Source organism: Lissotriton helveticus, chromosome 5_1, assembly GCF_964261635.1.
Source record: "Lissotriton helveticus chromosome 5_1, aLisHel1.1, whole genome shotgun sequence".
Lineage (NCBI taxonomy): Eukaryota > Metazoa > Chordata > Amphibia > Caudata > Salamandridae > Lissotriton > Lissotriton helveticus.
In genome coordinates, this window is record NC_136065.1 from 1,556,523,695 (window position 1) to 1,556,536,444 (window position 12,750).

The 12,750-nt window shown below is 47.2% G+C and overlaps 1 protein-coding gene across 2 annotated transcripts in view; it reads left to right on the forward strand.

Annotated features, from left to right (window-relative positions):
- Positions 1-12,750, forward strand: part of PIK3C2B (phosphatidylinositol-4-phosphate 3-kinase catalytic subunit type 2 beta) — a 463,326-nt gene that overhangs the window by 245,272 nt on the left and 205,304 nt on the right. For both annotated transcript variants that reach the window (XM_078644643.1, XM_078644644.1), the window contains exon 11: positions 11,347-11,542. In XM_078644643.1, the coding sequence (XP_078500769.1) occupies positions 11,347-11,542 (196 nt within the window). The remainder of the gene's footprint in view (positions 1-11,346; positions 11,543-12,750) is intronic.

The window sequence follows — 12,750 nt, forward strand, 5'->3', positions numbered from 1 at the left end:
ACAGGAAGCAAGCAAATGAGTGACAACAAAGCCAGCCAATGGAAATCTAAACCCTACTGTTTTTCGGTCAAGCCTGGGCAGCGCATGCGCTGCTCTATGAACCATGCTGTATTGGAGTATGGAATAAAAGCCAAGTCCTCGCTCCGTCCATAGTTGTCATTGGCTTGTGTCATTGTCCTTCATAAATGCTGGGTTCTGATTTCTTATTAGGTTTGTTAGTCCCTCCATAGAACTGCCTTCTCTTCATTTGTAACCTCCCATGAGGACTGGCCCTTTTACTTCGGTTGTTACATGGTACTTCTTTATTCTGTAAGCACTATTTTCTTTAATGAGTTTCTCTTACTGCAGGAGGGTCTCTCTGGCACAGTTGTGCATGTTTATTTAACTTGTAGCAAACTGGGAGCTCTTCCGGGGCCATGGGAGATAGAGACAACCCAGTAATGCCATCAAGCATATGCAATGCAATAGGTCTCGCATTTGCGCAAGTTTAAGCTATTGGCATCGTAAATGACAATGCCTTTTATTTGTTTAAAAACCTAAATAAAAGGCATTGTCATTTACAATGGCAATAGCTAAAACTCGAGTAAAGGCATATGTTTTTTTGTACAGTGTCCACAAGAGGTCTTTAGCAAACGGACACCTGAAAGCTGTCTGGTGTGGGTGCGACCTAATAAGGCTATCGTCCCGAGAAATGAATGTGTGAGCCCCATCTATTTCAGGGTCAAAAATACTTAGTGATTGAGATGCTGAGGAGTAGCCAGATACAGGTCTCTTTCAATGATTGGACCATGTTGAACAAAGAATGCAGGCTCTGAAGATTGAAGTGTGATAAAGAGGACGTCGGTCTAGCAGGATATGTTTTCCCATCAAATCAGAAAAAGCAAAGGCAATGGATCTGGCCGTGGCAATGCCGCAGTATTTTTTCCCTTCCCTCGCTCTCTTTTTTTTTTTTAACAAACACAAGAAATATGCATTAAGAGTGTAATTGTAATAAAAATGTAGAAATTTCTAAACGTGGTATCCATTTGTTTGCAAAAAAGGTAAATAAAATCCCATCAGAAAAAACCTAGCACTGTTGTGGACTACTTTCTGTGTGGATGTGCACATGTGCACTCTCATAACCATCATGGAAAGGGAAGACACAGGGAGTAGTAATGAGGGAATGGTAAAGAAGAAATCTGGAAATTAAGTTGGACTTATGCTGTTAAGAGAACTAGGGAAAGAAGCAAGCTAAAAAGGGTCTGGCTTCTCCAGTGTGTTATATAAAATAAACATTTGAAGCCAAATTGCTGCATGAATGAATTCAGCTGTCGGCATGTTTTGATCAAATGTGTTTCCATGTTCTTCAGTAGGAGCAAGGTGAAAAGGGATAAGGGTTTATTTTCAAAGGGTCTGCTAATTTGACAAGACGAAATAAGCCAGGCATTTCAGTGTTACTCACTAAATCCAGTAAGACTTTAGCAGTGCAACTAAAGAAGACTTGTCAAAGCTGTGTTGTACTCAGGCTGGAGGTTTTATGTAAGTACCGAGATGTATCTTTTACATACATTGGAAGGGCAGGAGATGGTTCTCTGCTCTGGTGTACTGTGCGTGTTCCGTATTCTAGATTAAAGCACTGCTGTCCTGTCAGTGTCCATCCTTCTGTTGATCTGCGGGAGGTGCCCTACACTCTGGGTCGGATTGGTAAGGCGGGCAATGGACGATGGGCCGGTATCTGACTTACAGCTGTGGGCTGCTTTTTAGGTCTCCCCTGGCGAAAGCAGCGATGCGCTGCTCTTGCCATGGAGAGCACCTTTTGGAATCAATTCTCCCTCGCTTGCATGCACGTGTCTGCATGGACAAAGATGGCTGCTCTCGCCATCCTGTTCAAATCAAACAGCATGCGTGTGTCCATACGGACTGTCGACAGTCCAACACCATCTTGCCTAAATAGCACGTTCACCACACGCCACGCTCAACCCCCCTCGCGTGTTCGCCACGCTCACTCCCCCACCCATCGCGCCTTCAGCGCTCTGCCGGCTCACTCCCCCACACCCTCTCTATTGCAGCCAGCTGCTCTGAATGTTTTTCTTGCATTGAATAGAAACCATTACACGCTGCCAGCTCACTCCCCCACGCCCCTCTCTGTTGCAGCCAGCTGCTCTAATGTTTTTCTTGCATTGAATAGAAACCATCACTCCGAAAAAAATGCACAACTCTAACCCCTTTATGCAAAGGGGGTTGTTACACACTTTTATCCCATCACAGCGATTGCTGATGGTTACAACAATGGATGGGCTGGGGAATGCTGCTTGTCACTCACCACCAAATTCTTCATGAGGGATCTGACAGTGAAGGCCTGGGGGTGCTTGCTACTGCTGCCCGCAGCCTCCCTCCTGCAGGCTGCCTTCTCGGGGGCTCTGTTCACCTGTGGTTGCTTCTGCTTTTGTTGCTCTGCAACCATCTCTGTCTGACCACCGGCCTCGATCCTGAGGGCTGGCAGGGTTTCGGGCTCCCGGGCGGCAGGGTCGGATGGACTCTGGGACTGGGGCACGGTGCGAGGCTCCTGGAGTAGATCTCTCTGCCTTGGGAAGCGGTAACCGTCTGCTGCTCTTACCTGCGATAGCAACGCACGCTGCGCACTGACCGTTGCTAGGCGACCAGTCAACATTCTTTTGGAGCCTCCCAGTTTCCGCATTACCCCACGGACTTTGCTTCCCATCAGACACTGGGCCTTCCCGCGTGCCTGTGCCTGCGTGCTCTTCTGGCCTCTTGCACTCCCAACGTACTTCTTCTGTGCTTTGGTTGCTCGTTTTGGGCCCTGTCCTAATGCATAACACCGTAAGCACGTAAGGGCTACACTACAGTTTTCAAGCATTCATTGCTACGTCTTAATATTGAAATCACAAGAACATTAATAAACATTACCAGATATTTGCGTGGCTGCCATTTGTCAGCAATAAAATAAATAATGCATTAATACTTTTTTTGACTTTTTCTCCTGATAACCCACATATGCCCTAAAAATTTAGCAACAGCGCAGGCAAATGGGGGTTTGCATCTGATCTTAATATACACAGAGCAGATTCGCAGTTGAGTGTTTCCAACTAACTTTAGATTGTTTTGATCCAGTTAGCTCGTGGAAGCACATAGACTCAACATCCAACAAGCATTGGCATAGCCAATAGGTCTCGCTTTTGGGACCTTATAAGTGTTTAGCCATGCAACAGTTGGTGTTGTTGCACTAAGGATATTGTGCTGCATACCTAAATACTTTTAAGGTCCCAAAAGCGAGACCTATTGGTTATGCCAATGCTTTTTTTGGGGGGTAACATTTCCCCAATCTGCATACCATTGCTGAAAATCAATGGCATAGCCAATAGATAAAGGTGAGAACTGCTTTCTTTGCCAGTGCTTGATTGTCAATGTCTATGCTTTCCTGTACTTCCAGTGAGCGAAAAAAGAACAAGCATTAAAAATGCAATAGGTCGTGCCTTTTATTAAGTTAATGCCATTTGCTTTGCTATACAATACCATTAGGAAAGCAAATGGCTTTAACTTAACCAAAGGCGAGACTTGTTGCATTTTCAGTGCTTGTTTGGCCAGCAAGGTGGCTGATATGGGCTATGGCTGTGTAGTTCAGATGCCCCAGCTGCCTTATAGGGGCTTGAGCGCCCCTTCCGGAGCAGACGGGCCTCTGATACCTCCCTTTTACCAAGGGGGAGGAGGTGTCATTTCCAGTCTCTCTCTCTAGACCGGCCCAGTACTGTATCCAGATTGAGCAGCGGACGAGGGTCCTGAGCATGAGTGGTCTCACTAATATTCAGTTGTGGTTCACCATTATGAACTTATCCATGCACAAAAGGCTCCTGGCAACATTTGCATATTTTTTTATCACAGTGAAGTAAAGACCGCCTGCCTCTTTTAGAGAATCCCCCACCTTCCTTCTTTTTATAATACTTAAAGCACTGAAGCAGTGTTTTGAGAAAAAAAGAAACTCAGCAAATGGTAGGCCATTTTTTTAGGCTGCCCAGGCCTATTTTTTATCCCAATCCTACCCACACCTGTGCATTTTGCAGATATTTCCGACTTTCCATCTTGGCTTGGAGTGCTTTATTATGCAGCTTTACCGCAATACAGTCAGACACCAAAAAATATCCTGCAGCTTTACTTCTGTGTGACCTACACTGTCGCCTTATGTCCGGTTGTCCTAAACTGTCACCTGCCACCAGGTATCCTGCCGTTTTTAGGTCTTGCACCTGGCGAAGCAGCGCGAAGCGCTGTCGCCAGCGAGAACTATAGTCGTCGACTATGCTTTCAAGGGCTTGCAAGGGCGATAGGAGATGGGCACGCGCAGGCTGCAGGCCGGATCGGATCGAGTCACACGCTGTGCCCATCGCCTGTCTCCCTTGCAAGCCTCATGCCGTTACTTTCACTTTGCCTCCCCCCTCGGCTCCACGGCCCGTCAATGCGCACCGAAGTTCTCCTTTCCGCTATTACAGCACCAAATGCATTTTACTCGCGCGCGCACACAACCCCCTAATGCTTGTTTATATTACGAACGGTAGTCCTCTCTCAGACCTTCTTTTAGGCCCCAGTGCGTCCAATGACCTGGACGGCTGCCATCATGGAGTGGAGCGGGCGGCTGTGGTCTGTAGGCCTTCAATCCCTCCGTACTAGACGGCCACCGGTACCCGCCGTTAGCCCCGCACTCACCATTAGCTCAAGGCGTGGCAGCGAGGTCAAGAGCCGCCTCCACTCCTGTTGTCTTCTACCTGATCTCCTCTGTCCGTGCCACTGCTTCAGTCTCCCTGGGTCTGCTGTTTCAACTCGACACTCAGTAAGTCTCCCACGTATGCTACACCTCTCGGCAGAAGCTAGGCCAGGCTCATCGGAATTCGCATCGGCGGCTCTACAGGCCCCGCCACTCATGTCCTTTGGTCTCAGCGCTGGCCAATGGGGAGTCCTCCTCCGCTCATTCTCCACTCAGCACCAGTAGGGAGTCTTCACCCTTCTGTTCCGACTTCTGCGCTCCCACCAATAGTGCATTTCCAGCTTTATTTAAACAAATGCCACGGAGCCCTCGTGGATCACGTCTACACTGCAATCTTGGTTGGCCACGCCCTCTTCTCCTAATACATTTTTACAGCTTCTTGAGTTTCCGCTTGTGTTGCTGTTTAAATTTTACAAAATGTTTTTATATACTTATGGACACCGCAGTGCTTTTATTTTAACATGGCGCCCGCTTCATGCACACTGGGCTTTTGATCATTGTCTTCTTTCCTCACGGGCGCTGCAGGGGAGACACATAGCTGCTTCGTGCAATAAGCTAGTTCAGCATGTCAGGGTCCGTGAGTGGAGCAGGATACGTAGGTAAGTGTGCGCGGTAAGACTGCAGCCCTGCCAAGGGTCACTCAGGGGTTAAACTAATGCACATTTAGTATTGTTATCCCATTCCCTCAAAATATGTTGTCATGCAATGACTGGGTGTGAGTGTTTGATTGGTTCAGATGCTCCGTCCATCACCACCCCCTTTCTACCGCTTTTGGCCGCCATAAGTGTGGCAGGGTATGCTCAGACGTGAGTCCCTTGCTCACTTTGCCACTGGATTCAAGCAAGCCGGGCTGAAGACGGCTGTAATGCCAGGAACCGGTCCTCGGAAGCTTGTTTCCGGTCCAGGGAAGGCATGGCTTGGCAGTTCGGGCTGGACTGTTCCCATGAGGCACAGGGTCAGACTGATTTGCATATAGCCATGTCTGAACTGGGGTGGCAGAGTGGGCTAAAGAACGGTGATGGATCAAACCCAGATCTTTTGACTGGGTGTGAGTATTTGATCGGTTCAGATGCTCCGTCCATCACCACCCCCTTTTGTATGCAATTCACAGCGCCAGTACTTGCTTGAATTAGTGTGCTAGTAATGCGCTTTGCACAGACACTAACAGTGTCTGTTCTTCTGCGGCTCTGTAAGCATACCCAGGACTGAGGAGAGGGCATGGGTTATGATCAACCGTTTAGAAGTCAGACTCCAGTGGCTGGCAGCATTTGACCCTGCTTTACTTTAATTCTTATGGTAGTCCTGGCTGCTTTTTTTCTTTTTGTGTGTGTGTGGTTAGAAGTGGTGCGCTTGGTGCAGGGCAGATTGTCTCTTAGGGAGATCTCGCCACGAATCTCTGCCCCCCTCGCCCTTCACACAGTGACATTTTATATACAGGTTGGCAGGTCTAACATCTGTATGAAATGTGCCATTAGTAGGAGACGAGGCAAACAGTGCGCTTGTGTTTCCTAGAACTCGCAGGTATTGAGGGGGTAGGAGGCTTCTGAGTTTCTAAAAGCACTTTGCACTTCAGGAGGTCTAGCCCACACAAGAACAGTATTCCCCTTGAAAACCATCTTTCATGTGCTGAATCGCGACTCTCTAGTTCAGGCGTGTGTGCTCTCTAGGGCCCAAGCATGATTAATTGTTGGCAAACTGGCCTGACCCCTCCCCTACCTAGGTTAGTGACCTCTCTGTGACAAAGAGCCATGCCTTGTGGACTACCAGATCCTGTACACCTGTGCTTGCATACATTCAGTTCATAGTGGGCACTTCACACACACACTGCACCCTCACACACACTGTACACTCACACACACTGCACACACTGCACCCTCACACACACGGCACACACTGCACCCTCCCACACACTACACCCTCACACACACTGCACCCTCACACACACTGCACCCTCACACACTGCACCCTCACACACTGCACCCACACACACTGCACCCTCACACACTGCACCCTCACACACTGCACCCTCACACACTGCACCCTCACACACTGCACCCTCACACACTGCACCCACACACACTGCACCCACACACACTGCACCCACACACACTGCACCCACACACACTGCACCCACACACACACTGCACCCACACACACACTGCACCCACACACACACTGCACCCTCACACACACTGCACCCTCACACACACTGCACCCTCACACACACTGCACCCTCACACACACTGCACCCTCACACACACTGCACCCTCACACACACACTGCACCCTCACACACACACTGCACCCTCACACACACACTGCACCCTCACACACACACTGCACCCTCACACACTGCACCCTCACACACACTTCACTCACAATGCACACACTGTACCCTCACACACAATGCACACACTGCACCCTCGCACACACTGCACCCTCGCACACACTGCACCCTCACACACTGCACCCTCACACACTGCACCCTCACACACACTGCACCCTCACACTCACTGCACCCTCACACACACTTCACCCTCACACACACTTCACCCTCACACACACTGCACCCTCACACACACTGCACCCTCACACACACTGCACCCTCACACACACTGCACCCTCACACACACTGCACCCTCACACACACTGCACCCTCACACACACTGCACCCTCACACACACTGCACCCTCACACACACTTCACCCTCACACACTTCACCCTCACACACTTCACCCTCACACACACTGCACACACTGCACCCTCACACACACTGCACACACTGCACCCTCACACACTGCACACACTGCACCCTCACACACACTGCACACATTGCACCCTCACACACACTGCACACACTGCACCCTCACACACATTGCACACTTTGCGCACCCTCACACTCTGCGCACCCTACAATCTGCGCACCCTCACACCCTGCGCACCCTCACACCCTGCGCACCCTCACACCCTGCGCACCCTCACACCCTGCGCACCCTCACACCCTGCGCACCCTCACACCCTGCGCACCCTGCGCCCCCTCACACCCTGCGCCCCCTCACACCCTTCGCACCCTCACACCCTGCGCACCCTCACACCCTCACACTCTGCGCGCCATCACACTCTGCACCCTCACACACTCTGCAATGGAACATACACTCCAAATACCACTCAGTGCCACATAATTACACTCCACATAATTACACTGCACTCAATGCAACATACACTCTAAATACCACTCAGTGCCACACAATTACACGCCACATAATTACACTGCACTCAATGCAACATACACTCCAAATCCCATTCAGTGCCACATAATTACACGCCACATAATTACCCTGCACTCAATGCCACATACAACCCAAATACCACTCAGTGCCACATAATTACACGCAACATAATTACACTGCAATCAATGCAAAATACACTCCAAATACCACTCAGTGCCACATAATTACACACCACATAATTACACTGCACTCAATGCCACATACACCCCAAATACCACTCAGTGCCACATAATTACACGCAACATAATTACACTGCAATCAATGCAAAATACACTCCAAATCCCACTCCGTGCCACATAATTACACGCCACATAACACAGCACTCAATGCAACATACACTCAGTGCCACATAATTATATGTGCCACATAATTATATGCTACATAATTACACTGCACTCAATGCAACATACACTCCAAACAATACCACTCAGTGCCATATAATGATATGCTACATAATTACACTGCACTCAATGCAACATACAATAAAAATACCACTCAGTGCCACATAATTACTCTACTAAATACAACATGTACTCCCCATATTACCACTCAGTGCCACATAATTACACGCCACATAATTACACTCTTCTCAATGCAACGTAAATACACTCCACATAATACCACTCAGTGCCATATAATTACACACCTCATACTTGCACTCTACTCAATGCAACATAGATACACTTTATCTGTCTATCTATCTATCGCACTCACTCTATCTATCGCCATCTCTCTATCTATCAATCGATCGCCCTCACTCTATCTATCTGTCTATTTATCTATCGCCCTCACTATCAATCTATCGCATCAACATAGCATCCCTCAGCACCACCACAACATCACTCAGGGGCACCACAACATCACTATGCGCTACCACAGCATCACTGAACGCCACAGCATCACTTGTCGCCACCACAACATCACTCAGCGCCACCACCGCATCAATCTGTGCAACCATTCAACAACAACTGGTTCAAATATGTTCTCTCAATGTTTCAAGCATTATTACAAATGTCACAAAAAGATGTTAATATTTCACTTCTGTTCTTGGATTTTCATCACAATAAAATACAATTAACATAATTTTCACAAAAGTTATTTACAAAAGCTGTTGCCATTGTAAATTACAATAACTTTAATTTAAGTATTAATTATTAAAAAAAATAAAAGGCATTTTTATTTGTAATATCAATACATCTAAGTAACGTAAATACAACACATATTGCATTACCAATGCTATAGGTGTTCCATTTGCGAAAGTTAAAACTATTGGCATTGTAAATGACAAAGCTATTAATTTCGCTATTTTCAAAATCAACACATAAATAAAAAAAATTGTCATTTAGAATACCAATAGCTCAAACTTTCCTAATGCGAGACCTATTGCATTGCAAATGCTTGTTTGTTATTCTGGAGCTCCGTTTCTGTTTACCTTCTATTGTGACCTGCAGCCAGATATTTTGCAGCTCTGTTTCTGGGTACCTTATACTGTGACCTGCATCCAGATATTTTGTAGCTCTGTTTCTGGGTACCTTATACTGTGACCTGCATCCAGATATTCTTCAACCCTGTTTCTGGGTACCTTATACTGTGGCCTGCAGCCAGATATTTTGCAGCTCTGTTTCTGGGTACCTTATACTGTGACCTGCATCCAGATATTTTGTAGCTCTGTTTCTGGGTACCTTATACTGTGACCAGCATCCAGATATTCTTCAACCCTGTTTCTGGGTACCTTATACTGTGACCTGCATCCAGATATTTTGCCGCTCTGTTTCTGGGTACCTTATACTGTGGCCTGCAGCCAGATATTTTGCAGCTCTGTTTCTGGGTACCTTATACTGTGACCTGCATCCAGATATTTTGTAGCTCTGTTTCTGGGTACCTTATACTGTGACCAGCATCCAGATATTCTTCAACCCTGTTTCTGGGTACCTTATACTGTGACCTGCATCCAGATATTTTGTAGCTCTGTTTCTGGGTACCTTATACTGTGACCTGCATCCAGATATTCTTCAACCCTGTTTCTGGGTACCTTATACTGTGGCCTGCAGCCAGATATTTTGCAGCTCTGTTTCTGGGTACCTTATACTGTGACCTGCATCCAGATATTTTGTAGCTCTGTTTCTGGGTACCTTATACTGTGACCAGCATCCAGATATTCTTCAACCCTGTTTCTGGGTACCTTATACTGTGACCTGCATCCAGATATTTTGCCGCTCTGTTTCTGGGTACCTTATACTGTGGCCTGCAGCCAGATATTTTGCAGCTCTGTTTCTGGGTACCTTATACTGTGACCTGCATCCAGATATTTTGTAGCTCTGTTTCTGGGTACCTTATACTGTGACCAGCATCCAGATATTCTTCAACCCTGTTTCTGGGTACCTTATACTGTGACCTGCATCCAGATATTTTGTAGCTCTGTTTCTGGGTACCTTATACTGTGACCTGCATCCAGATATTGTGCCGCTCTGTTTCTGGGTACCTTATACTGTGACCTGCATCCAGATATTGTGCAGCTCTGTTTCTGGGTACCTTATACTGTGACCTGCATCCAGATATTTTGCAGCTCTGTTGCTGGGTACCTTATACTGTGACCTGTATACAGATATTGTGCAGCTCTGTTTCTGGGTACCTTTTACTGTGACCTGCATCCAGATATTGTGCAGCTCTGTTTCTGGGTACCTTTTACTGTGACCTGCATCCAGATATTGTCCAGCTCTGTTTCTGGGTACCTTATACTGTGACCTGTATCCAGATATTGCTCAGCTCTGTTTCTGGGTACCTTTTACTGTGACCTGCAGCAAGACCCCTACGTCTCTTTCTGCGATTTCACTGTTAGCACCCACTAGAGTTTACCTCTTTTGTTCATCACTCACCTTTAGGAAGACTGGTAGTTTCAGTGCTCTGTGTCAAAGTTATGCCTCGTTGCTGGTTTGAATCGGTTGATGTGCTCACATGATAATGGATGCTGCTCAGGTTTAAGCTTAGTTTGGTAAACTCAGCCCTGCGAGATAGGGTTTGTGTGCCTGCATCTCTGAAATATCCCTCTACACTCATGTGCCGTCCCTGAAATGAACAGAAGTGTCTGAACATCGCACATCTAACAAATAAGCTACATCTGTAATCTTAAATGTACTGAAAAAACAATAAGGGGTTCTCCGTTTGATTGGAGACACTTGTTATTGATACTCTTGTGGTGCAGTCTATATGGCCGTCTGTTGCATTGTGCGATGCTTGCCCTTCTGTTGTCACTCTTGAGATCTACTGGGAAAGGAACTGATGTCAAATGTATGCTGTGTTACAGAGAAAGTAGTCGAAGCTGTGACGGCCGCCATCTTGGACCTGGTCCAGCTGTACTGCAGTGCCTTCAACGCGGACTTCCAGGCACTGGTACATGGGGATCGCAAGCAATACGTGACCCAAGATGCATCTCTTCTCACGAGTCCACTTTCCTTCACCATCTATGCTGCACATCGGATCCCTATCACGTGGGTGGCAAGGTGAGACAATTGAATTATGTGACTTCCAGCCAGATGGGTTGTTATATCAGTGTGATACTTGGCTGGTTTAACCCCGAGTCCCTGTGTATGTATCGTAGTGTGCGAGACATGTTGGATGGCCTCTGATTCCCTCTATCTGTGTGATAGTAATCTTGAGATGGCTTGGCCATAGATTTCAGCACACTGAATAGCAATCTGGGAGCTGGATCCCATGCATATGTGATAGCATGCTGGTAGGTGCAAGCTGACTGGGCAGGATTTCCTTCTTCTGTACTGTACATGGGTGGGAGAGGCAAGACTGACTGTGCCCCCCTCCATTCCCTGTATATGTATGGTGTCATGGCATGGATTTGCAAACAACTTCAATAGTTCATTCGTTTTTCATTTTAAAACACATTAATATTCACCTCATTACATCAATCAGCAACTAAAAGGTGACAAGATGAACTTTGCAGAAGATCTACTCCTATTGGACACGCTTTTTTCATAACATTTGATCTGTTTGAGTTAGAAACAATTCTGTTGAAGTCTATAAATTAGTCTGTACATGATGGATAATATAACTAGAGGGTAAAATCCATCGTTATATGGAAAATGTCATGGCCGCTTACTTCCAGTGGCAGAGCATATGTCTGTATGGTATCGTGGATATGGCTGTCAAACCTACTCAATGCCCTTAACCCAGTACTTCTGTAGGGATCCCGTGGTTCAGAATGAATGGTTTGGGTCTTAGTTCTCTCTGCATGGCCATCGCTTAGAGGGAGATGCTAGTTGGCCCTTCTAGACAGAGAGTGGACCGGTGAAGGAGGTGACGAGCTCCTTGCAGCGCTTCTCGTTAAAGCTGAAATGCATGCATTTTTCTGTTGCCTGCTAAGCTGCGCACACTTTAGTGAGGTGGCATAGCCGACAGGACTGATGGCCTCCCTCAGCACAGCCTGGTAGCCCCCTGTGCCTATTTGGGGGTTGTGAGTGTAATTTTCAGGTAGGTGCGTGTGTGTGTGTGTGGGTGTATGAGGAATGCTCAAGCCAGGATATTGTGAGGGAGAGATTGAGTGTGAGAACTGCTGTGAAAGGATGCTTATAGCGAGATGGGCGCTCTACACTGCAGGAGAGTCCCCTGGGAGAATGACTGCTTGTGAAGGATGTCTCCAAGGTGGAGTGGGGTCTAGAGAAGGATCCAAATAGCTTGACAGGTCAGCATTAGATCG